Raw genomic sequence first — 25,930 nt, 5'->3', positions numbered from 1 at the left:
ATAACACACATTTAACTCTTCCAAAGTGAGTATCCCACACTCCAATCCCACCAGCACAGATGAGCAGTCATGTTGCTTCACAATCTCGCCAACATTTGGCATTGTCCAACTTTTTAATCTTGCCAATCTGATGGCTGTGAAATTCATGCTCACTGTAGTTTTAATTTGCAATTTCCTGAGTACCAGTGAGATGTGAGATGGAGATTTTCTCCTGTTTATTGGCCCACACCACCAGGCTGCAAGAGAAGGCCTTGTGACCACCTTGCTCTCCTTAAGGAACCTCTAGAGCCTAAATAGGGCCTGGCACACGATAGATGCTTGATGAATGCTTATTGCACGGATGAAGGGTCAAGAGTTGGGTCTTGGTGCTATGGAAGACAGTGTGGAGGTTCCTTAAAAAACTAAAAATAGACTTACCCAGCAACCCCACTACTGGGCATACATCCAGAGAAAACTCTAACTCAAAATGACACACGCACCCCAATGTTCATAGCAGCACTATATACAATAGCCAAGACATGGAAACAACCTAAATGTCCATCAACACAGGACTGGATAAAGAAGTTGTGGTATATTTATACAATGGAATACTACTCGGCCAGAAAAAAAGAATAAAATAACACCATTTGCAGCAACATGGATGGACCTAGAGATTATCATATTAAGTGAAGTAAGTCAGACAGAGAAAGACAAATATCATATGATATCACTGATACATGGAATCTAGAAAAAAATGATACAAATGAACTTATTTACAAAACAGAAATAGATTCACAGACATAGGAAACAAACTATGGTCACCAAAGGGGAAAAGAGTTGGGGGGAGGGAGAAATTAGGAGTTTGGGATTTAGATATATACACTATTATATAGAAAATAGATAATTAACAAGGACCTACTCTGTAGCACAGGGAACTATATTGAATATCTTGTAATAACCTATAATGGAAAAGAATCTGAAAAAAGAATATGTATATATATATCTCATTGAGTAACTTTGCTGTACCCTTGAATACAACATTATAAATCAGCTACACTTTTAATTTAAAAAAAGAAAAGTGTTGGGCCTTAGTCCTGAGTCATCCCCAGGGCCCTTTCCCTGGTGCTCTCCCAGGCTTCCAAGGGCAAATATTTCATTATTTTCAAGTGTAAGGAAATATTTTTAAAGTCTGACAATGCTATTCTTCCATCAGACCCCACAGAGAAACAGTCCCTGCGGATTCAGTTTCCCAAGCTCTCTTCTTGCAATAAAACACTGCCAAAGAGTCTTCTGGACAGACCTGCTGCTCAGGAAGGAAAAAAAAAATGATGCTTTTTCTTGGACGGTGTCCCTCAAGGGTTCTGGTTCTGGGTCAGCCCTAAGAGGCACTTGAAGCAGTTTCCCTGTTTGAAAGGGATTCTTCATAACTATCAGGAGGCCGCAGGCAGATTCATCTGGCAGGACTCCAAGAGGAGACCAGCTGGGCTGGAATGTCTGGAAGGTTTTCATGAAGAAAAGGTTAAAAGGCTGTTTTGCAGGGATTTGAGATTTGCTGAAATACAGGAAACGGCGGGGCAGCCATGACACCAAGCTCAGCAAACTAGCCCATGAGATACACTGGACCCAGCTTGTCCCCGGACCCTAAGGCTCTGCCTATAAAGACTGGGGCCATGAGAGTTCACTTCCTCATGGGACATTCCAGGAGGCTGAGGCTCGCTTTGCAAACACGGTCATCGAGATTAGAAGGCATCTTTTAATGGTTCCGACCAAGGTGAGCTTATTCATGATTCCCTCAAATCTCCTATCAGCCTCGAATCTCATACCCCAAATCTCATATCGCCCTGATTAACACTGACCAAATGCAGGCTAGGATGGACTCAAGACAAAACAGAAAAAAAAAGGAAGAAGTTAGTCCTGGTCCTTCCTGGGACTGGGGAAGTAGAGACAGGAGAAGGGGGGTCTCCATGGGCGTGGCTGACTCTGCGTGCTCCTCTGCCTCTCCCAGCCTCCCCTGCAGTTGGGAGGGATTATGTGGGTGGCTCAGGCCAATGAAATAAAAAAGGAAGTTACACCTGTCACTTTCTGGCCAAAGTGGGTGCGCATCCAGTGTGGGAAGCCCACGAACACGTGTACCCCTTCTCCTCCCAAGCCATTGGATGTTTACACCAAGATGACCTTGAAGTTAAAAGACAGGAAACGCACAAGAAAAGCAACCTGAGTCCTCAGCTACCACTTGAAGATGAGCTGGCCAGGAGAGCCTCCCACCCTTTAGGGGACTGTGAGGTGAGCGAGAAATAAACTTGTCCTGGGTTCTGACTTTGGGGTCTGGGCGCTGCTGCTGCAGGCAGTGATCATTTCCCTGATTTGTACAAGCTGCCAGCCTGTGAAGAGGCAAGGTGCCCAGAGAGGCTCGGGCCGTGCAGCACAGATGACCAGGGGGTCAGTCTATTGGGTGAGACTTTCTAGCAGAAGGTTCCAGGCTTGGGGAGAGATTGTCCAAGTCCAAGTGATGAGTCCATTCAGAGCAGGTCCCCACCAGGAACTGAGGATACAGAGCAGAGATTTAGTCCCTAGGGGTGAGCAAGGGACCTACCAGCGCTGGGCAGGGTGCTAGAACCCCTGCAAAACAGGCTGTCAGGGAGAGTCTGGTTCAAGGTCAGAACCAGAGCAGTGGTCAGAAAACCGAGCTAGAAGCCAGCAGGATGGAAGAGGAAAAGCCAGGGGCTTGGAGACCACACATGGCTCAGGGTTCCTCCGACAGCCACAGACAGCAGCCCCGTGGCAGCTCCACTTATCCCAGAGTGAGCCCGGGAGGCGGGGCCCAGCCACACCTCCAGCCCTGCTCATGTGGCACAGTCAAGACAGGGCTGTGAGCTGGGAAGGCTGGGAAGGCTGGCTAGTTCCAGCCCAAGGATTTCTACAGAATGAAACTGTAGAAGCCTCCAGCTCTGAGACAGAAGTATTGGCCAAGTTCCAAATCAGAGTCCCATTGACATGTACACTTCCTACTCTAATCGCGTCTTTGTTTTGAACTAAGATCTCTGGCCCCATTATCATCACTGATGCTGTCAGAGAATAATAATGAGCTTGAATGTCACAGGGACTCAGGGAACAATTTTCTGAAATCCCAATAAAACCCTTCCCATGCCTAGTCTGAGAGTCCTTTTTACCAGCTAACTCGGCCCAGCCATTTCCTTAGGAGTGCTCAGAGCCCCCTCTGGTGGGGTAAGCCCCTCGGAATCGCTGTGAGCACCTTCTTCTTGTGGATGTATTCCTCTATCCAGCTGCTATTCAGAGTTGATCCTCTGGACTATGTTTAATTTATAGTTTGCTATAGGACGATGAACCACTTACTCATTTAAAGTGTTTCTTTTTTTATGTCTTTAATCAGTGGCTGTTTCTTTCCTCTATCAGAAGCTTAATCTAATCAGAAACAAATCCCACACAGGTGACTGGCTCATTAGCATGTCCCAATGAAATTCAAATTGACTGTCCATGCCAGATTTGCCACCTCCCTCCCCCCAAAAAAGGTGACACTGGCCCCAAAGATAAGCTGGGAGGATAAGTCAGGAGGGTCCTTTCTGAAATGTAGGGCAACTAGAATCACTGAAGGAAAGTATAATACACTCTGTCACCTTCCAGCACAGTGAGGTCCACGTGACAGGTGACATCTGAGACGCTGAACATTTTCTCACTCAGAAATGATTTGTTCTAAGGAGTTTTCCTCTTACTCCATTGGAATTCAGATTAAGAACACTGTTGTGCTGGGTCTTCACTTAAAGGGATTTGCCCTTTTCATACACATCAAAATGAATTGTTAGCGTGGGTTTCATCTCTGATAGGTACCTACAGCAAACTCACATTAAAAAATGGGATTTACAAAAGAGATCAGCCTTGAAGTAAAGCAGAATTGCAGGGGTCCTAACAGATTACCTCCCACCTGAGGTTCAAGGTCACGTGATCGTTCAGAAGAGAGTAGGAAATGTTTCTAAGATCTCTGGCTCTTGAGAGACAGGGGTCACTGTGGTCAGAGCATAGGGGTTAAACAGTCTTGGTGTCAGATCCCACATTTCCCATTTGCTGGATTGGTGACTTCATTTCACTTTCTAATATTCAGCTTTCTTGTCTATGGAAATGGAGACAAAAATGACACATGGCAAAAATAGCTGTTGTGAGGATTAAATGAGAGAATGCACGTGGGGGGTTTATTTTAACACCTAACCCAGTTTAGGGCCCACTAAGTATGAGGTGTAACTATTATCACTGTAAGATTTCACTGATGGTAAGATTCACCATCTCTGTAACAGGAGATTTTCGGGACAGGAGGAAACACTACATTCCGCTAAGCTGGAGATTCATATATCCAACTGCCTAATGTCACCTCCACTTGCATATTTCTCAGGCATCACAAGCTTACCTTGTCCAAAGCCAAGTTCTTGATTTCTTTTCCTGCCTCCCCATCTGTCCCTTAGTCTTCCCCTCACCCACCTAATAGCCCAAGTCTGAAACCTACAAAAATAATTGTGTAGCTCATCCATAATTATGTCCTCTTCCTCCCCCTTCCCATCCAACAATACATCAGCAAATGTGGTCAGTTCTACCTCCTAAATATAGCTTAAATTTAATCACATCTCTCAATCTGCACAGCTAACATTCTGGTCCAAGCTGCCATTACCTTTGTGTGGACAACTCTATCAATAGCCTCCTAACAAGTTTCTTTGATTTAACCCATGTTGCCCTCCAATCCATCTTATAAATATATAAATTGGATCATGCCACTTCTCTGCTTTAATTCAATTCAACAATTATTTATTGAGTACTTTCTATGTGCCGGGTACTGTTGTATGAGATGGGAATTTTGTCACTGAACAAAATATACAAAATTCTTGAAGGTTTGGAGCTTACATTCTGTGTTTTTCATTGTCCCCCCAATTTCAAAAATTCATATGTTGAATGCCCTCCATGTGACTGTACTGGAACCTTTAAGGATGTGATTAAGGTTAAATGAGGTTGTAAGGGTGGAGTCCTGATCAAACAGAACTGGTGTCCTTACAAGAGGGGGAACAGACAGTAAAGTTCCCTCTCTGGCATGTAACAGCACAGTGGGAAGGTGGTCATCTGCACTCCAGGAAGAGAGCTCTCACCAGAATCTGACCATGCTGGTCCCCTGATCTCAGACTTTCAGCCTTCAGAGCTGTGAGAAAATAAACTTCTGTTGTATAAGCCATTCAGTCTGTGGTATTTTGTTATGGCAGCTGGTGTTGACTAATACAGCACTTACTGCAATTTGTAAGTACACATCTAGTCTTCGTGCCCTTTCATCGCTGTCTGTCCACCGAAGCATTGAAATCCAAGATAAGCATCTGTCTTGAAATTGTAGTATTACTAATATTTTCCCTCCTCTACTCTGCGATTTCTTTATGAGACTGTAATTCCACATGTCATCAAGACCCTCACTCACTGATGAGCAGCATTTGAAGCAGGAGTAATGTATAAAGCCAGGGGGAAGGTAGAGCTCAAGTGGTAGAATGTATGCTGAACATACAGAAGGTCCTTGGTTCAATACCCAGTATCTCCTCAAAAAATAAATAAATAAGTAAACTTAATTACCTCCCCCCCAAAAAAATTTAAAAAAGAAAATTAAAAAAAATTTAATGAATAAAGCCAGGCACACTGCATCAAGTGTGGCCTGCACCAAGCAAGGAAAGAGGCCCCATCCCTTAGACTTTCCAAAACTAGACAGACAGCACAGACTCCGAGAGAGACAGGACCGAAGGGAGTGATAAGGAAATGTGTCCTGGGGTAGTTTACACCAGGGGTAACTCTTTATCTTTCAGATTAACTTTATGTGCAGGTAAGCCTGTTTGATGGAGAAACTTGTATGTAGGGTAAACCGTTACCTGTAAGCATGGGGAAATTTCACTCATTGGGATCCTGCCCCTTGCATCGCTTTACAAAGTGAAGAGTGTTTGCAGTGGGGGTAGATGTCTCTGAAGTCCCCTTCTGCAATGTCAGATTTGTGAATATCAGGTTTTTTAAAAAAGAAAACCACAATGGTTTCTGGAGTGGTGATGCTGATACTGATGCTGATGTGGAAGAGGAGGAGGGGGAGGGGGAGAAGGGAGAGGAGGGAAAGGGGGAGGAAGAGGAGGAGGGGAGGGGGATGAGGGGGAAGAGGGGGAGGGGGTTGGGGAGGGGAAGGAGGAGGGAGAGGAAGAGAAGGGAGAGGAGGAGGGATGGGGAGAAGGGAGAGGATGAGGGGGAGACGGGAGAGGAGGAGGGAGATGAGGAGGAGGGAAAGGAGGGGGAGGGGGAGGAGGGGGAGGAGCCCCTGCTCAGTGTCTGTCAGTCATTCTGGCGACCTGATTCTGGCCTTGCCTGAGTCCCTTCCTGGAAAATTAGAACCATGATGTAATGGTGGCAAAGAAACTACCTTCCAAGGGCACAGTACAAAGCAGCAGGCCAAATCAAGTAAAGCAAAATACAGAAAAGAAAAAGAAAAAGAAAAGGAGAGACTGACTCTGAAGATTTAACATCTATTGCTGGCTCCCAGGTTTTTTGCTTTTGCTTTTTCCCCCCCAAATCAGCAAATTAAACATTGATATATTACTACTATCTAATCCACAGCCTCTAATCAAATTTTGTTAATGGTCCCAATAACAGCCTTTATAGCTATTTTCCCCCTTGGTCCCAACTTTTTAAGAAGGTTAAAAATTTCCTCCAGCTTGGCTCTCAAAACTCTTCATCAAGTGTTACCTCTTCTGCACATCTTATTAATCTTACTTTTCTATAGCTCCCTCATTGAACACAATTAAAAAAACATAAGTGTGACAACTCTTCCAAAGTAAAATTGTCTGTGGGCCCTCTCCTTCTTCTGCCCCCCACCATTTCTAGCTAATTGCTTCATTATGTACTTTTTTAATTGCTTTGTTCTTTAGGGATTAATTTTGCACTTATCTTTACCAACCGTAAAACTTTTATAATGTACCGTTAAGCTGCGTCTGTTCAGCGACTGGTTTGTAATTGTGGAGTCACTCCATGGCTGGCGAGCCAAAGATAATGTGCTGTGCCAAACAGGCCTTCCTCTCAGTGTTTCAGGGGCCTTCTGGCCACCCAGCATAGCAGAATAATTGGCACTGGACTGCTTGGGGTGCCATACATCCCTCCCATATGGCAATGCGACCAGGGAAGCCCCTCCAGACCCGGAGGTTTGGGCTTCACAGACTCCAGGCTGCTTAGACCTCAAGGGCCCTGGAAATTTCAGGCTCCATGGTCCCAGGAGGCCGCACCCAGTGGCACACGTTCCAACAGAGCAGGGCTGGCTATAGCTGACCGCCTAGAAGGAAAATGTCAACTACTCTTCCAAGGTCAAGTCTGCACTTTCCCAGCACATTTGCACTTGGCCTCTGCCTGCAAGCAGGCACTAGGTCGCCAGTTTTCAAGGAATCCCTCTCTCTCCATTCATGGTGAAAGAAAATCTCTCATCTCCCTGCCTCCTCAATCCCTCTTTAGCCCTTTGCAATCTGTCTTCCGTCACTTCCCTGTGACCCCGACCTTCCCCTCCAATGTGTCTTCCACTAGCATTTGGACACCCTTTCTCCACTCACATTCTCAGTGCTGGGTGGGGGTTGAGAGGCTTTGGCGTCAGACAGAACCATGTTCAAATCTAAGCTCCACCAAACTCTTTCTCTGTAGGACCTGCACGTGATTCAAACTCTCTAAGCCTCAGTGCTCTCATCTGTCCAGTGAGGACCATAAGTCTAGCCTCTCATGGTTCTCAGGAGTAAATGATGTACAGCACAAAACTCACCAGGATGTCAGCTCTATGAGGGCACAACCTAAACTATTCTGTTCATCCCCATGTGCCCAGTGCTTAGCACAGTGTCTAGTGTTGCATAAAGAAAGCACTACGCACAAAGTAAATAAACAATAAACAGCGGCTGTTATCATTAGCGGTCATCTCAGTGTGACCCGTGCACTCCTGAAATGCTGCCTCCCCCTGACATCTGTGACTTTCCCCCAACTCAGCTCTTACATTTTCAGTCGGTTCTTCCCTGTACCTATGGGCACCACCTGCCACTAATCCCATTTCCCACGCCCACGCTCAATTCTAAAATCTCCTTTCAGTTCAAACTTCCATCCTCACTGGGCTCCTCCATCCTCTTACCTTCAATGGGCACTTAGGGCACCAGATCCCCCATCTCAGCTTCAAGCCTTCTCTCTACCTTTAGTTAGGTAGTCCTGGCTTCCTGACAAAGTCAGGATCCAGGTGGTACATTTCTCCCCCAACGCCAAGTGTGTAACACAAGCAGCACAGTAAATGTTTCACTGCCTAAACAGACGGATGAACAACGCAAGCTTTCTGGTTATTTCTGTTGTTGTTCCTAATATCAAATGTGCCCCATTTCCCCCACAAACCAACTCTCCACACCAAACACCCCTTTTTCAGTCAGTGGCACCCCCAAGTCTCTCATCATCTGGGATTGAAATCGCAAAGCCATTTTTGTTGGACTTTATAACTCATTTATAAGGACCAGGAAAGGCTACGTCTTGACCTACAGTGAGCACTCAAACCACTATTAGCATCTAGCACAGCGCTAAGGCAACTCATGGACAGTGTCTTAGCTAAAGCTCTGAGTCTGGAAAATTCCCTTAGGAAGTACAAAATCTCATAAGCTTGAAACCTGTGTTTGGTGTCTTGAAATCCTTGGCCTCAGAAGACTGCATCGATGAACAGTGATTCCATGTACGGCTGTCAGCCTTCCGTAAGCTTTATTCACCCCATGACAGCAGCTGAAGGACAATGCCACAGCAGATTCCAGTTCATGACAAAATGAAACAAAACAGCGGCAGGGCTCTCAGCCACATACACACACATACTCACTCACTCACTCACTCACACACACAGAAGGATGTGTTATTCCAAGCTCTCCGATTATTCTGAACTCTAGATCCAGCAGGCTTGGCCCAACCATAACATTTAGGAGCAACCAAAGACTAAAATCCAATTTAAGGTGTTCAATTTTCTCTGTCTCCAGGGATGGGAGGTCAAAGAATTTGCCTGCAGGCTTTCTATGAGATCTGGTGCGTCTGATGGTTTCCTGAGACCTTTTTGGCTGAGCAGGAAGGCTGGTGCCCACACCCCTTCCAACTGGGCTGGCAGAGACTAGTCAGTTTACCTGAAACAGTAGGATCCAGAGTTTTAATGATTGTCCTCGCGGCTGGGTGAGAACAGTCACGGTGCTAGCAGTGAGCTGAGACTTCTCAGACCTCTGAGGGCAAGGCCTCTGGGGAGAACCACGCAGTCCCTTGGGCACTTCAGTACACGGCAGGATTAACAAGCACACAGGACCTGCCTGGACCTCTTTTACTGGTAATTTTAGCCAAGTCTCTAGTCCTTTAACCTTAGATATATTTTGTAAAAGTCTCGAATAATGGTGCTGCCTATTCTGGGCCATGGCTATAAACCCTACCTTGCTTTCTCTTCCTCCTCTGGGTCTCTGGCTCCCTGAACCCAGATTTCTGACTCATTAGGCAGCTCCTCAGTCTACCTCCTTTCTGACTCTCTGCACTCTGGCTTTCAGCTCAGCTCTTGTCTCCATCACCCCCTCCAGTTTTGAAGTCTCCTGCAACCTCAGGTACTGTCTGATGCAGACCCCATCTCCCACGAGGTATTTGAGCTGAATCATTGCGCACTGAAACGGTACTGTGGTCATTTCCCAAAGCAATGTGGGCCCAGGTTAGTCCCTGAAATAAACATTATGAGCTGGATGATTTTAAACCCCGAAGGCAGAGGATTAACTCTGAATGAGTCAGAGATTAAAATGCAAAAAATACAATCATACCAGTATTAGAAGAAAACATAGGTGAATTTCTCTCTAACCTTATAGTGGGTAAATTTTACTCTGACTGATCTCTGGAAGCAAGAAGGAAAAAGACTGATACATTTGCTTACATTAAAAAAAAAAAGGTTTTGTATGGCAAAAAACACATCAGAAACAAAATCAAAAGACAAGTAACAAACTGGGAGAAAATATTTGCAATGTATATGATAGGCAAAGTATTACCACCTCTAATGTGTAAAGAGATTCTAAAAATAGAGTAAAGATTAACAATCCTACAGGAAAGTGGGCCAAAGAAATGTAAAGCTCATGGAAAAAAAGAAATGCTAATAGCCTTAATCATGTGAAAAGCTGTTCAGCCTAGCTCTTAATAAGAGAAATGCAAATTAGAACTACTCTGAAAGCTATTTCTTATCTGTCAGATTGGCAAAACCCCAAATATTCCACAACATACTTTGTTGGTTGACTGTAAGGAAACAGGTATGTTCGTGATTCCTGGTGGGATAAATATTACCTTTCTGGAGGGATATTTGATGATGTCTAGCAAAATTACACATGCATTTGCCCTTTGAGCTCACAATTCCACATTTGGGAATCTATTCAAACAATAATCCAGAAAGATGTGAAAAATTGTATGCACAAGACAACTCATTATAGCACTATGCCCTCAAAAAGAAACTGGTGGAATAAACTAAGGAACATGCATGCATTAGAGTACTATGCAACTGTAAAAAAGCAACAAGGAATACCTCTATATACTATTATAAAGTGATCTTCCTGAACAAAAACTTATATAGTGAACAAAACAAGGTAGTGAAAAGTGTACATAGTATACTACCATTTATCTGAGAAAGAGGAGATGCAAATATATACATATTTCCTTTTGTTAAAGTGTAAAGAACAACAAACAAATGACATGTTTATGTTAGAGGTAGTGAAGAAACAGGATAAAGAAGAGCAATAGCACGTGGACTTCTCTGGATATACTTTCCTTTGCAGGCTGGACTTTGGAATTACGTCAGTATTTTCAAAATTATAAAAATTACAGATGTAAAAAAAATTCCTAAAAATCAAAAGCAAAATAAAAGAAATGAACTTGTTTATTAGGTTGGCAGGATAACTATACAGAGAGGAACGATCCTAGCTGACTTTGAATCACAGTAATTTGACTGTGCATCTCTAGCAGAATATAACCTAAACACAAAAAGAAATGCAAAAAACCCTGCTGTTTCTAGTAATCATATTGTTGGTGGTAGTGTTCTGAGACAGCAGTGTGCATACTGGGGAATAAAATAAACAAGTAATTATCTTGGTGTCATTAAGAACCAGAATTTTGTGCATGGGAGAAAGGAAATATAGATGTAAGACTGTTGAGATTAAGTAAAAAGCCTGTGGTACTAAACTGGATTCAGAAAGATCATCATGAACACCTAGAGTTTTCTCTCTATAAAATAATAATTTCTAGCTCTAACGACTGAAGAGACCTGGAAACATGGACCAACTCAGTAGCCATGAGCACCCTTAGTGCCCAGACTGTGGTTTTAGATACCAGTTTCTCACTAAAAGAAAGCTGGCTTCCTTAGAAAAATGGCTGATTACAGATCTGGAGCAGGAAATGTATAGATGGAACATTCCTGATGGCAGGCAAGCCGTTAAAGAGGCAAAAGGACTCTTTCCCTGAGGAACAAATGTCAATAGGCTCCCAATGGCCTAAGGTGGAAAACGTGCAAATCAATGAGGCTATTAAATAAAATGAATTGAAATACATCTAATATATTTAAATCCAAAAGTTCATACTGGTACTCAAAATCTACTTGGTTCTCTTTGGGAGATGGTAGAGAACTAGCTCATTTTTTTGGGTAAGCTGTTATAGAATTATCTATTCTGACTTTTCCTAATGAACTTTGTTGTACTTCCAGGCAACCAAAGAATGGATGATTGTAACTGTCTCTTTATAAAAGTTATTCCAGCAAATAAATGAGTAAGGAAAAATAAAATTAAAATATCACCATTTTGCAACCCCTAATGAATTACTGGATCTAGGCAATAATCAGCAATGACTGCTAGCATCACAAATGGGAAGACAGCAAGACATTAAGTACCTTGTGATGAAAATGCACACATACAGCCTATGAAATATTCTTGCTACAAAATTGAACCTACATCTCTAGATCTAACTGGCAATTTAGAAGAAATATGTGGAACAGAAGGATATGTTAGATGACATCAGGGGAATGCAATCAGGAAAATCTAGACTGTGGGAGTCTCCACAGGACAAATAACCTGATCTCTTTAAAAATAAATTACAAGGAGGAAAAAGAGATGGAGAGAGAAATCCAGCAAATTAATAGAGACTTGCAAGACATATTAATCAATTGGATGTTGATTCAAGCAAACAAATTGCAAAACAAAGTGAAAAAATGTTATGAGAGAATTGGGGCAAATTTGAACACTGATTGAATATTGGATAGTATTAGGGAATTCTTTTAACAGTTTTAGGACAGGGGGATGGTGTAGCTCAGTGGTAGAGTGTGTGCTTAGCACACATGAGGTCCAGGGTTCAGTCCCCAGTACCTCTACTAAAAATAAATAAATAAACCTAATTACCTATTCCTAACCCCTGCCCTCCTCCCTCCTTTTAGGACTGACAAAGTATTGTGATCATGTCTTTTTAAAGTTCTTACCGTATTTTGGATGCATATTGAAATATTTTTGATGATACAACGTCTGAGATTTGCTTCAAACTAACTGGAGTTGGGAAGGACTGGGTAGGACTAGAGATGAAAAATAAATTGTCCATGAATTGACAGTGTTGATACTGGGTGATAGATGCATGGGATTTATTATGCTATTTCCTCTATTTTTGGATATGTTTAAAATTTTCCATAATAAAGAGGTTTTCTTAAAAATCTCATTTATGATAAAGTGTTCAAAATATCGAGTACAATATCCCAGCTATTATATTACTTGTTTTAGAGGACATTTGAACCGAGGTTGTAAACTCCCTTCCTGTAAGAGGGATCACATCATGTGTAATTCTTGGGCCCATAAACCCTGAAAGGAGGCACACATAACCTGTCCCTGTCCCCTGGAACTAAGGCATGGGCCTATAACCTAGGTTTAGCCAATGGTATGCTCTCACCCAGTACTTTGCGTTTTGGTGAATGTCACCAAGACCCAAGCAATGGGACTTGCTGACAGTAGGAATATACTACTACTTACACATTAAAGCATGCTTAAAAAAATAAGGCACCATATTAAATGTATGGTTGGACATTTATGCAACATATATAACTACATGTATAGTAATAATAGATATGATCATGTTTACTATAGAGCACTTTATAGTTTACAAAGTACTTAAATTGATTTCTTGTTATCTTTACTGTGAAAATAATGATTATAATAATGGGATAATAAACCACAAGAACGAATTAACTTTTCTGGCCAACATAAGCATTTGTAACCTTACAACTCTATGAGGATAATAATATCTGGCTTGCCTATGGCACTTGATTGTTGCATACGTTAAACAGGATAATTGGAGGGAAAGAGCTTTGAGAATACAGATGTCAAGGAGCTTACTGCTTATGTTTTCTTCCAGAAGTTTTATGGTTTTGGGTCTTACCTTCAGGTCTTTAATCTATGTTGAGTTAATTTTTGTAGCTGGTGTTACATAATGATCCGGTTTCATTCTTTTGCATGTGGCTGTTCAGTTTTCCCAGTATCATTTATTGAAGAGATCATCTTTTCCCCACTTGTATTTTCTTGATTCATTTGTTGTAAATTAATTGACCATATATGCTTGGGTTTATTTCTGGAATCTCTATTTCATTCCAATGATCTATGTGTCCGATTCTATGCTTATACCATATTGTTTTGATTTGTAATTTTTCTTAAGTGCTCTTTTGGTTGCATTTCATATAATGTAATATATAGTATATTTGTTATCATTCAGCTCAAAATATTTTCAAATTTCTAATATGATTTCTTCTTTGACCTATGAGATATTTAGAAATATTTCACAATTTCCAAAAATATGGCTTTTGTCTATAATTTTTGGTTATGGATTTCTAATTTAATTCCATTGTGGTCAGAGAACATGTTTTATATGGCGTTAATCCCTTGAAATTTGTTGAATTTTGTAGTTGTTAGATACAATGTTGTCTATATGCCCATTCAATTCAAACTATTAATTTTGTTGGTCTATAAATTACTGGGAAAATTTACTTACTCCTCCACTATGTTAGTGGTGCTATTAATGTTTCCTTGAAATTCTATCCATTTTTACTTCATATAAATTAAGGTTGTACAGTTAGGTGTATAAAAACTTATAATTGTTACATGTTCCTGACGAATTGCACATATTGTCATCTTGTAGAAATCTCCCTTACTTATGATAAAGTATTTTGTAATAGTAGTTTTTCTGATATTAATATTACTACTGCTATTTTCTTTTGATTGGCATTTACCCGTTATGACTTTTTCCATTAAGTTTTAACCTTTTGCATTATTATATTTCAGATATTTCTTATAGTCTATAGATAATTTCAAAAGGCCAATCTAAAAATGTTTGTCTTTTAATTTAGTCCACGTAAATTTACTGTATTTACTGATATATTTAGCTTTATTTCTACTATTTTGTATGCTTTCTTATTGTACCACCTGTTTTGTTTCTATTTCTGTCTTTCTATTTTCGTATTTCATTTTTCCCCATTACTACTTTGGAAGTTATACTTTCTATATCTATGATTTTCTGGGCTCCCCTAGAAAATCTGTTTTGCTGTATCATTCTGTTTATATAGAAGCCAAACATTATGTAGACAGAAATCAGATTTGTAGTTGTCTAGGGCAGGGATAGATTACAAAGGGACATGGCTGTAATTGTTGCAGTGATGGAAATGTTCCTTATTTGTTTTTCTTTTTCCCCCAGCTTTATTAAGATGTAATTCCCTTAGAAATTTTAACTAGCTTATTTTATCAAAACTTAGAGTCAGCTAGTATCTTATCCATCTTCATTAACAATGAAGGCCACCAATTTAGAACACCTTAATTACAATCACCCCCTCCCAACTTATTTGCAACTGTCATGCACTGTAGTTTGAACGACCCCACAGAAAATTACTATAGTGTTATTTACCATCAATATTTCTTTAGATTTACTCATACATTTACTACTTTTTGAGTTAATTATTTTCCTTTATCTCAGATTCCCTTCTGGGCTCATTTTCCTTATACCCAAAGTATATTCTTTTTTTTTATTTAGTGAGAATCCATTAGTAGCAAACTCAATTTTTGTATTTCAGAAAATGGCTTTCTTTAACCCTAGTTTTTGAGGGATATTTTTATTGAGTATACATACATAATCTGACAATTATTTCCTCTGAGCATATTGAAAATATTACTTCATGGTCTTCTGGATTTCGCTATTGCCATCGGAAAGTCAACTGTTACTCTAACTATCATACAATGCTGGTAGTCCTTCTCTTCTCTCTGACGGCTATAAGATCTTCTCTTTGTCTTTGGTGTTCTGCAGTTCCACTATGACACCTCTAAGTGTGAATATTATTGTATTTAACCTGTTTTGGACAGGTTGACTTCCTGAATCTGTCATTATCTACTCAGATATTCCTTTTGCCTAATCCTCTCTTTCTACTGTCTCCTTTTAGAATTCTAAGATATTAGACCTTCCCTCTCATTTCTACATGTCTCTCAACCTCTTTCTTTCATATTTTTTTCTTTTTCTTCCTGGGCTGATTATGAATAATTTCTTCAGCTCTATTTTCCAGTTTACTAATTTTTTTCCTTCAACAACATCCATCTAGCTGGTTAATCCATCTATTAAGCTATTAATTTTCCATTATTATATTTTTCATGTTTGAAACTCTATTTTTATCCTAATATGACTGGTCTTTTTATAGTCTCTTGCTTTTTATTCATATTTTCAATCTCTTCTTTTACGTATTTAAATACAGTATACAACATTTTATATCTTATGTATGATCGATTCAATACTTGAAGACTTATGTAGATTAAATTTGGCTGTCCAATGCCTTTGCTGGTGTTTGCTCGTGGTTCTTTCTCCTTTGTCTGTTTTGTGATTAAAAAAAAATGAATTCATATTCCTTGGAACTCCAGCTGTGAGAAGTTTCGTGGCCTGGATTAAAGGGGTCTTTCCCCGGAGAGGGTTCGTATACACTTTGGCAGATGCCTAAGAGACTCCAATAACTTTAATTCTACTCTTGAGGTTTTCTGCACCAGGAAGTATTTTGATTTTAAATTATAGATCCAATGGAGAGACTCACAGGCGAGAATTTTTCCTCTCATCCTAGCGTAAGATTGAGACAGGCAATCTTCACTCTAACACTGAGAATGTGGGTAGGAATATTTCTAGCTCAATTTTACACTAAGATAACTGGCCTTTGTGGTCTCAGCTTTGTGGGAGGTAAGGGGTGGTGGCTGTTTTAATAGACTTTTAATGTTGGTCAAGCCTTGGGCTTTGTATCCTGTCCTCTGTATACTCTATGAAATTGACAAACCATAACCTTAAAGTGTCCAGGTTCTTCAAATATAACAGACCCAGACCTTCTCTAGGTTCCCACTCTCACCTAGGTTTTGGTGTCTGTATTAACTTCCTTGGGTTATTATAACAAAGTGCCACAAACTGGATCATTAAAACTACAGAAATATATTCTCTCATGGTTCTGAAGGCTAGAAATCTGAAATCAGGCGCTGGCAGGGCCACGGTCTCCCCAGAACCTCTCGGGCAGGATCCTCCCTTGCTTCTTCTAGCTTCCGGTAGCCCCAGGCATTCCACAGCTTGTGGCATCATAACTCCAATCTCTACCTCCATCTTCACATGGTCATCTTCCCTCTATGTCTGTCTGTGTCCAAATCTTCCTCCTCTTACAAGGATATCACTCATATTGGATTAGGGTCCACCCTAACCTAGACCTCCTCTCAACCTGACTACATCTGCAAAGATCCTATTTCCAAATAAGATCATATTCCCACGTACCAGGGGTTAGAATTTCAACATATTTTAAAGGGGAGTCAAATTTAACCCATAACAGTTTCTAACAATTTAATTTCTTGCCAGCTCTTGAATACTCTCTTATATATTCTAGCATTCTTACAGCCATCATCTATGTAAACCTTTCTCCTATTCAACGTCAGCTCTTATTTCTCACTCCTTTCTTTCTACTTGCCCACAGCAGCTCCCTTCTTTTTCCCACTGAGTTGTGGACTAACAAATCGGGGGAAAAGGCTTATTAGGACTGAGTGCAAAATAAGAATAAGGCTTTAAATGGGGACTCAGTAAACATGATTGTGAATGAAGTAGAAGAAAATTACTGCACGGACATTGTAATACTCTTTAGGGAATGCTCAGAGAACTTTTATCACTAGATCACTGTGGTATATCTAACTAGGTTTTTCAGTCATAAAGATCTAAGTTGTATGACCTCAAGAACATATTATGTAAGCTCTTAATTTCACAATTGCTTCACCTTAAAAAAAAAAAGGATATTATAGTAGCAGCTACCTTTTAGGGTGTTTTGTAGATGGATGCTATAAGTAAAGTGCCAGAGTAGGTACCGAATAATTGTGTGAATAACTCTATTTCTTTGTGCCAAATGGGTAAGGATTTTGAATAAGTTGCCTGCGAGTAAATGAGGTGAGAAAAGCAATGTCTGTCTTTTTTTCTTTTCACTTTTAGCCTATTTATTATTTCTGCCTTAGAAACGAATGATCAAAGAATCAAAAAAGAAACCATGTAAGAAAATGGACAAAATAAGTCAACATATATATTTTTAAAATGCAAAATAGTTATAAGTTTTTCTTTTCTTGTTGGCTTCTTACGCATCACTTAGATGGAGACTTATAAAAATTTACAATGTAATAAAGTGGTGAATTTTCTCCAAATGTCACTGCAGAAAACAATAGCAGAACTCACAGAATCCTAGAATGCTAGGGTCTGGAAGACATAATGTCTCCCATTTTTACGCACAGTCCTCCCTAATTAAAGCGAGATTCTAGATGGCGAAAGTGAAGCATTGAGATGTTAACTCATAAACGTGAAAGGAAAACACTGAAAACCACACAAAATGTGAACATATTTTGAAGATGGTCAGAGGTTCTGTATCCCTTAAGCAGAAACCCGGGATTAAAATTCAAATTAACTAGCCCCTCCTTCTGTCCTCAGCCCTGCCAGCCAACAGGTTGCTAGATCCCTGCTTTAAAAGCCACCTTTCCTTCAGCTCCATGACACTTCACCTCTGTCAAATGGGAGGGAAGAGATGGAGGGGGAAAAAAAAAGCCAGGCAATATTTTATACTGTATTTTACACCCCGAGAATGAAACCTCCCAAAGATTTTAAACAAGTATTTGAAAGCCTCCCCCAGCCCATGCGCTGAAACAGCTTTGTAATCTAGGCGAGGAAAAGCCAGAAATCTCCCACCACTCCGTGATTGACTCACACACATGTTGGAAGCAGAGTTCACAAATCTAATTCCTTTCTCCATTTCTGGACATTTTTACCCCGAGAGCATAAGTGACTAGAGGCGGGCCTGCCCGCTCAGCCAATTCCCGGCAGCAGCAACTAGGGGAAAATATTATGTTTGGGGGTGAGCATTTATCTGGGAGCGTGCGGAAATGAGATGGTGAGGACGCAAATGGTGAATAAATGACTGGTGTAGGGAGAGACGGGGAAATGAGGGTGATTATGCGGGCTCTGTCCTCTATGAATACATTAGCTCCCCAATAAGCCCATGAATTCTGACTGCTTCCAAAGCAATTTCTGTGGGTTTCAGTGAACACAGGTGTCTGCAAGTGTTTTCTAAGCTCGGCTTCAGACAAGCTGCTCCTGCCGCCAGACTTCAAAGCCCTAGTGTTTAGTCTGGGTGACAAGTCAGGCCCACACTGCCTGTCGGGTCATCGTAGGTGGTGTGAGATGCTCGTTGGAGGTGAGCGTCCACCTCCCCTCAGGGCAGGGCCAGGGCTGTCCACGGCCAGCTGACTGCCCACTGGGTGGGAGGGCCGAGGAAGGTGTATCCAAGCTGGAGTCCTTGAGTGGGAGCTGGAGATCAGAACAGGAGATGCTGGCTACAGACACTGTGGCCAAAGGGGCAAGAGTGGGGTCACTATGGGAACTAGCCAGCTGTTAGGCGGTCTGCACGGAGGGCTGCAGGGAGGAGGAACATCTGGGAAGACTGCCATGAACACAAACACCAGCAGGTACGAGGTCCTCTCCAGGGGCTGGTAGGCCTGCAGTGCATGGTGTGCCAGGCTGCTTAAAGATCCCCACGGAGAGGACAGTGGGGCCCGTCGTGGGGACAAGCCACAGCTTGTACGTCTGTTTTTTCAGGAGGATAAGATGATATAGGATGAGGCTTCCCTGTATAGGATGAGGGCCTTCACTGTATAGGATGAGGGCCTTCACTGTATCCATCATCAAATTCTGTCAACCACCCAGAGACCTAATGTGTCCCTCAGACATGGGGGAGAGGCTCATTTTGGAGTTACCGTTTCACGGGCCCAGGGAAAGCGGGCCAGAGCCTCTGAAAGGTTCCTATAGGATGAGAGATTAAATGGTGCCTCTTGTGGCTGCACACCGCACGTTGATAGCTGCAGAATGCCCTGCACTTTGAGGCTGGACAGTGGCGACCTCCGGAAAGTGGTGTGAGGCACGAGGGGTCTAAGGGTCTGACCAGCCTGTGGTGGGGTCAGAAACCTGCATGGAGTGAGCCCGGCTGTGTTTTGCTGTTTGTACCCTGTAGCCCTCTCTTGACAAAGTCTTTAGGAAGGTCTGTGAGCCACTGTGGAGGAGATGGAGAAAATCAGGGTGAGAAATGCCAAAGGTGGGGAGAGTGAAGCGAAGCAACTCTGAGGGTCCCTCCTGACCAGCACCCCCTCGATGCTGGCAGCTTCGTCCTGGAGCGCCCCTCTGCTCACCCTTGAGGAGCCTGTGTTTGGTTTTAACCAAGATGTTTTCCTGAGTTGGGAGCTCAACCCACCCATGTCCCCAGCCAGCCAAAGCAGTTTCTGGCATCCTTTCCTTCCTGAAAATTCTACAGGACCCACCCTGTGTCTCTATGACACACCCACCAGCATTGATCACACACACACACACACAGACCAAGTTAGGGACTGGACCTTCAGAATCAGTCCGCCACCCTCAGTCCTGAGCCCCATCTCCCCACCCCCTGGACTCATTCACCTTCCGGAAGCTGAGCCAAGTCCCACGGGCGAGAAATCTTGCTTACCCTGATCCCGAGCTCCACATTCTCGCCTCCGTAGACCTCCATGCCTTCATCCAGTAAGCCGATCTCCTGGAAGTACTGCCGGTCCACGATGAAGCAGCCAATGAGGGCTGGGCTCCTGCAGGGCATGGGAAGATGGCCAGCGGTGAGCAGAGGGGCTGTCTCATTGGGGGCAGTGCTGCCTTCCTGCCAGGACGATCTGATCCTCCCCATTCCTTTGGTGCCAGAACTGGTGTGGGTCTCGTTCTCCAAGTGGCCCTCCTAGTCTACCCTCACCAGCTACCCCAGAAAGGCTGTTTCATCAGGGCAGCAACACATGGCTCCTGGCCTGGGACCAGTTGTCATTCCTGGTGGTACTTGCAAGTGTTAGCCCAGAGAAGTCCTGCTCAGCCTGCCAGTTGAGATCACGTGTCTGTATCCCTCAAATGTACAGCCAGTCTCTGTTCCTACCTGGGCATCCACGCCAGCTTCCCCACCTTTTACCTCGGTCCCTTTGGAAAGATGAGCTGGGACTTTGGACAGCCCAGTAAATCATTTGGATTTTATCTGTAGGTAAAGGGGTATCAATGAGGAATTTTAAGCAGACAGTGGTATGAACAGAATCTGTGTTTGTAAAAAGAATATTCAGGCAGCTGTGGGGTGATTGATCGGAGGAGACTGGGTGGAAATCGAGGAATCCAGTTAGTTTATTGCTATACTCAGGTGAGAGATGAAGACCTGGACCAGAGCACCAGGAACAGAGATCGGGATTATTGAAAGCCACACTTTGATATAAAATAGGCAGAACTTTGAAACAGATGAACTATGAAGGTGAGAGAAAAGGAGGAATCTGGATGCCAACTGACTTTCTGCTTGGGTGACAGGCCCCTGTCAACAGGGGGACAGAGAAGAAGCTGGGTGCAGAAGGAAGAAGGATTCCAGGCTGAGAAAACTGATCTTAAGGTGCCTGTGGGTCACTAGGGGGAGACAGCCATCCAACAGGCAGGGCCTAGGTAGCTGGTCTGGTTTGGAATTCAGCAGGGGCCTCAGGCTGGAGCAACCCATCAGCAGCTGGTAAGTCCTTTCCTTAGCGCATGTGAGTGCTGCGGGCCTCACCCAGCTGGCTGTGTGCACACACCCAGCGCGGGATGTCACAAGGGGAGATTCACATTCGGTGAATCAGCATGAGCACATGTGGGCTGCTTCTCTTCTGAGAGCATCATCTTACACAAATGACTTTGAATTGTTCCACTGCACGCTGCTACCATTTCTAGCCCTCGCAGAGCCATCCTATCAGCTGGCAGCTGAGGAATTGGAGGGGAAGAGAAAGAAGAGGAGAAATGAAGAATCCTCAGCAATGAGAAAACTGTCACTCACATGCAAAAGGACCCATATTTGAAACTGGAAACTCATCAAGGTGGAGAAACACCTATTTTGCAGGCCATTTCTTTGGAGAATGCTGACTGCAGGAGGCTGCTCAGGCAGACTGGTGCCTTGGAGTCTCTGCCTCTCCTCCTTTCAAATTACAGCCTTTTATTCCAAATGGCCTCACCTTCCATAGACCACAGGCATCCAGGTCAGTCCACCTCAATCTGTTGCTCCTTTAGGCTCAGCTCCTACTTTGGTAGGGGATGCTTGACCTGGACTTAGAGGCAAGTGCCGGGGGAAAGGTTCCCGTTCTGGCTGTGTATCTCTGAAAGGAATTCCCTAGCCTCTCTGAGCCTCTGATTCCATATCTATGAAATAGAATCAACTATAATCTCACCAGGGTTAAATTAAATAATGTAAAACACGTGGAAACCTCTGGGACACAACTGGTACTCAAAAGAGCATTTTAAAAGAGGCACTTGCATATTGAAGAAACCCAGAGAATCCCCTCTCTCTAAATGCATGGTGATGTTAAAGCATCAGACCTGCAGAGTGGGCTCTCAAGCTTTTTCTTGACATTACTGAAATGTTGAGCAAGGCAGGGCATTCCAGGACATGCAGGAGGGGCCTTCCCCAAATGGCCAGGCTCAGTCAGGGAAAGAACAGAATCTAAAACAGTTACTCTGGGAAGAGCACAAGCCCCCTCAGTCTATTACTTATTAACCAGCTAGGGTAGTAAGTGGATTCAATCAGGCTGAAAGGGTTATTGATTTATATCTTGCCTCATTCCCCAAGTTAGAAATTAAGCTATTAGAAATAGCTTACAAGAAAATGTAAAATACGTTGAAAAACAAAATAGATAAATGTCTGAAAATGCCAAAATTTCAGCAAAAATTAGGGGCTATTAGAATGCATGCCTCCTCTTCATGATTCTTAAAGTGGACTCATAAAGGTGACCCTGAGCTTCCTGGTGGCCAAGGTGAAAATGAATATACATGGTTTTAGAAATAAGAGTTACAGTCCCCATGTGGAAATATCATACTAATTTCTCAGGAATAGCAAGCCTTTCGGTTTGAAAGAAATTTCTCACGTCAGTCTCTTTAAAGAGGTTACTCTGGGACGTAGTGACAACCATCTCAAAGTTATCCCTTTAGAAAGCAACAGAGGATATCTCTGGGCTTTTCTGTAGCTTACATCAGGTGTGGGCAAAGCACTAAAGTACAGCTCCAAGGAAATAGGAGATACATTTGTATAACCCACAGCTTTCTGTGGGGCTGTCTTCATCTACGGATAAAATGAGGAACGTTCTTCCAAAATCTTCTATTAATAGAATTTCTCTCAGTTTTTGATAAAAATTAGGTGATGGAAATTTTGAGGTTGAGATAATATTCTCTGTCAAGGACCTAGAATGTGGGTTTACTGATTAAGTCCAGGCTGATACATTTAGAGATGAGTGGAATAGAAACAGCTAATACCAGTGCAGTCTCCTGCAAGAACACTCATTATGTGACAGCATATTTCCCCCCAGGAGCATTTAACAGACCTAGGGGCGGAATCCAGCCACATCAGTTCTGAGCTCAACAGTGGTGCCTGAAAGGGAAATGACTAGGCATGGAATCTAGCTGACCCGGGTTTGGATCCTGGCCAAACTGGCCAGAGCCTTTGTCCGGGCCGTTTCCCTTTGTCCATCTTGCTTTCCTTATCTTGTAAAACAGGAATGACACCATGAACTGTCACCAGGTTATGACAAAGAGCAAATGAAACGAATGTGTGTAAGAGGCCCTTGCACACAGTGACCTCCCAGCAAAGATTTAACAAATACAAAACTGTGGCAAGGGCCTAACAGATGGGGGACAGAGACAACCACGGGAGAGCAAGGTGGAGTTTGCTTCCCTCCTGTGTTTAATACGAATGCAGTATTTTTCTTCTGGCAAGAAAAACTGTGATCTTAGATAATAATCACCCACTTTCAATTAAATTTTTCATAAGCTTTCTCCCTCACGTAATACAAAGCAACATCAGTTTCTAATCTTCTCTTTCATTTCAGGAACTGTCCCCAAGGCCACCTTCTGATGCCATCTGTGTGTTTAATGGGTGGGACTTTGCAGGGAGCATAAAGACACCTGATCAGTGATTAATCAGATAGAAATAAAGGCTGGTGGGTTTGGCTATTTCAGGATCCCTAACCCATAAAATAGAGGCTACCTAAGGGACTCACTCAGGTGTCTCTGAGGGCAGTAGTGAAGGCAGAAAGTGTTTGGGATCCTGAAAGGTGGTTTGAAGCCTTTTTCTGAGTCCTACAGGATAAGCTGAAACATCAGCCAGGCATACAAGGTGCTGTGGGGGCTGGTCTTGCCTCTCTGCCCCTCAGCCTCATTGCCTGGGGCTGCCCCCTCACCATCCCCCTTCCTTTCAGTCCCTGTGAACCTACTCTGGGTCCAGGAACCCATTCTGCTCTTTCAAATCTGAGTGTCCTTCCTTGTCCCAACCTCATCATCTCCTACTCACCCTTAAAAACAAGTGCAAGTGCTCCACTCTCTGAAAAGGACCCTCCCCACTGTCCACAGCACTTGGCACCAGTATGGGGAATCATTTGCTATTCCCATCACTTTATTTCAATTATTATGTTTGTCTTCACTAGACTCCGGGCTTTTAGGGGTAAAAACTTGAGTCTTGATCACTCTGGATCCCCAGCACCCAGGACAGCAGTTGGCACCCAGCAGGTGTCCCACGGTGATGTGTTGACCTGAGTCACTTTGAGCCTGTGAACGGATTCCGGATTCTGGGTACCACAGGTCTTTGAAAAGGGATCATCAGAGGCTGTAAGCTGTGACTGAAGGTCATTCGTGATTTCTTTCCACCTCCACCTTGCCCCACCCACCTCCCCAGTTTGGGGAACAAGGGTTGGGCTGGGAAGGGAGCCCTTGCCTGGAAGACAAGGCAGAGAGACGCCCAGGGAAGGATGCTTTACCTGATGGGGGCCGTGGAGTTCTCCAGTTTCCACCAGGCCTTGGGGGGGTTTAGGTAGCGGCACCACAGTTCCCAGTCAAAGCCCTGGGCGGCCAGCGGGTACTCTTCTATCTCAAAGTTGTCATATTTGATGTTGTCAAAGGATGGGGAGATGATCCGTTTCCGGTTCTCCTTAATGCGGGTGAGCACGGGTTCAGCCCTGGGCAGGAGGGAGGGAGAGAGGGGACACGGGCACTTCCTGAAGCCCCTTCCTCACAGAAGGAGGAAGGGACGCTTGGCCATCTCCTCCAGGGAGAACTGCTCCGCCTCCCGGGAAGGAGTCCCTATTCGACTGCCCACCCCCAGACTCCTGGGGTGGCAAGAGACCGGACCCCTCCTCCAGCATGTCCCAGGCAGAGCTGACAGATTCTTAGTGCCTTACAGCCTGGTGTCTGCTTGTTTTCCTTTTTCCCATTAGAAAAAAAAAAAAATCAAGACTTAAGAAAGAAGAAAGGGAACAGATCTGAGGTTCCATGGGAAGCTTTCAACTTGGGCTTTGATTTTGCTAAAATTCAGTGCATCATCCAGGAGAGGAAGGCAGTTGAGGATGGCAGAGGCATGGGGGGTGAGAACAAACCTACTTCCACCCATCACGTGACGCTGCTTCGGTTTTTCCAGACATGCCACCCTCACCCCACGCGTCCCCACTGACCAAGAAGAGTTGAGGGGTTGGGCTTCCGTGGAGCCAGGAGCCCCTGTGGGCACCAAGCGAGTAAAATGTTTGCAGACAGGAATGATAAGCTTCTCATTAATAATGCATGTGTTGCATAATTGTTTATTCAAATCGGCTTGAAATAGTAAGTGTCCCTCTCCTCTCTGGCCATAAATCCACGGAAAATGCTTTCTAAATAGTCACAAATGGCAAGCAGGGACTTCAACTATAAAAAATGGCTGCATTATAGCCTTAATTCACGCCTGTTATGTAAAAGTATGCCCGGATCCAGTCCTGCCGTGTGCATGCCGCTGCTCTGTCCTGCTAAAGGGCCCTTTTCACCACAGGGAGGCAGAGGGTGGCACCTGGAGTCTGGGGGGCACAGCGGACCTCAGCGCCATCAGGCGTAGTGTATAGGGGGCAGTGCACACGGCCGTTCCCAGTACCTGGGCCCCCTACACCCAGGCTCTCTGCAAAGCCACACACAATAAGGCCACAGCATGCCTTCTGGTGTCAGGTGCCCTGTCCCTGCGTGGCTGTAGCCACCAAGGCCTTGCCCCCTACCCAGCACCTGAGCAGCCCTGACCAGAGAAAGAAAGGTTTTCTAAAACCTAGTTGCACTTGTAGAAAGAACCTGAGATGCAGTGCTGCCCCTAGCCTGGCATCTGGGGGACCCAGGGCACCTGTGAGAATGCCAAGCCACCTTACCTGCTCCTGCCCCCTTGGTCTTGGCCCTGTCTGTGGGGTGAGCTTCTGCCTCGTGTCTGGTCAGCTCTCCCTTTCCCGGGGTTGCACCTGGTCCTTACTGGGCTGGCACTCTCACTTTGCCCTGAACATTTACC

General features: G+C 43.6%; 1 protein-coding gene across 1 annotated transcript in view; it reads right to left on the bottom strand.

The window, feature by feature from the left end:
- Window positions 1–25,930, bottom strand: part of GALNT18 (polypeptide N-acetylgalactosaminyltransferase 18) — a 313,674-nt gene that overhangs the window by 59,235 nt on the left and 228,509 nt on the right. Inside the window, exons 5-6 of the mRNA XM_032489016.1 lie at window positions 24,399–24,596; window positions 20,084–20,198 (exon numbers count right to left, since the gene is read on the bottom strand). Coding sequence (XP_032344907.1) covers window positions 20,084–20,198; window positions 24,399–24,596 — 313 coding nt within the window. The remainder of the gene's footprint in view (window positions 1–20,083; window positions 20,199–24,398; window positions 24,597–25,930) is intronic.

Source organism: Camelus ferus, chromosome 10, assembly GCF_009834535.1.
Source record: "Camelus ferus isolate YT-003-E chromosome 10, BCGSAC_Cfer_1.0, whole genome shotgun sequence".
NCBI lineage: Eukaryota > Metazoa > Chordata > Mammalia > Artiodactyla > Camelidae > Camelus > Camelus ferus.
The sequence above is the reverse complement of the archived record's forward strand: the minus strand, read 5'-3'. Positions and strand labels throughout refer to the sequence as shown.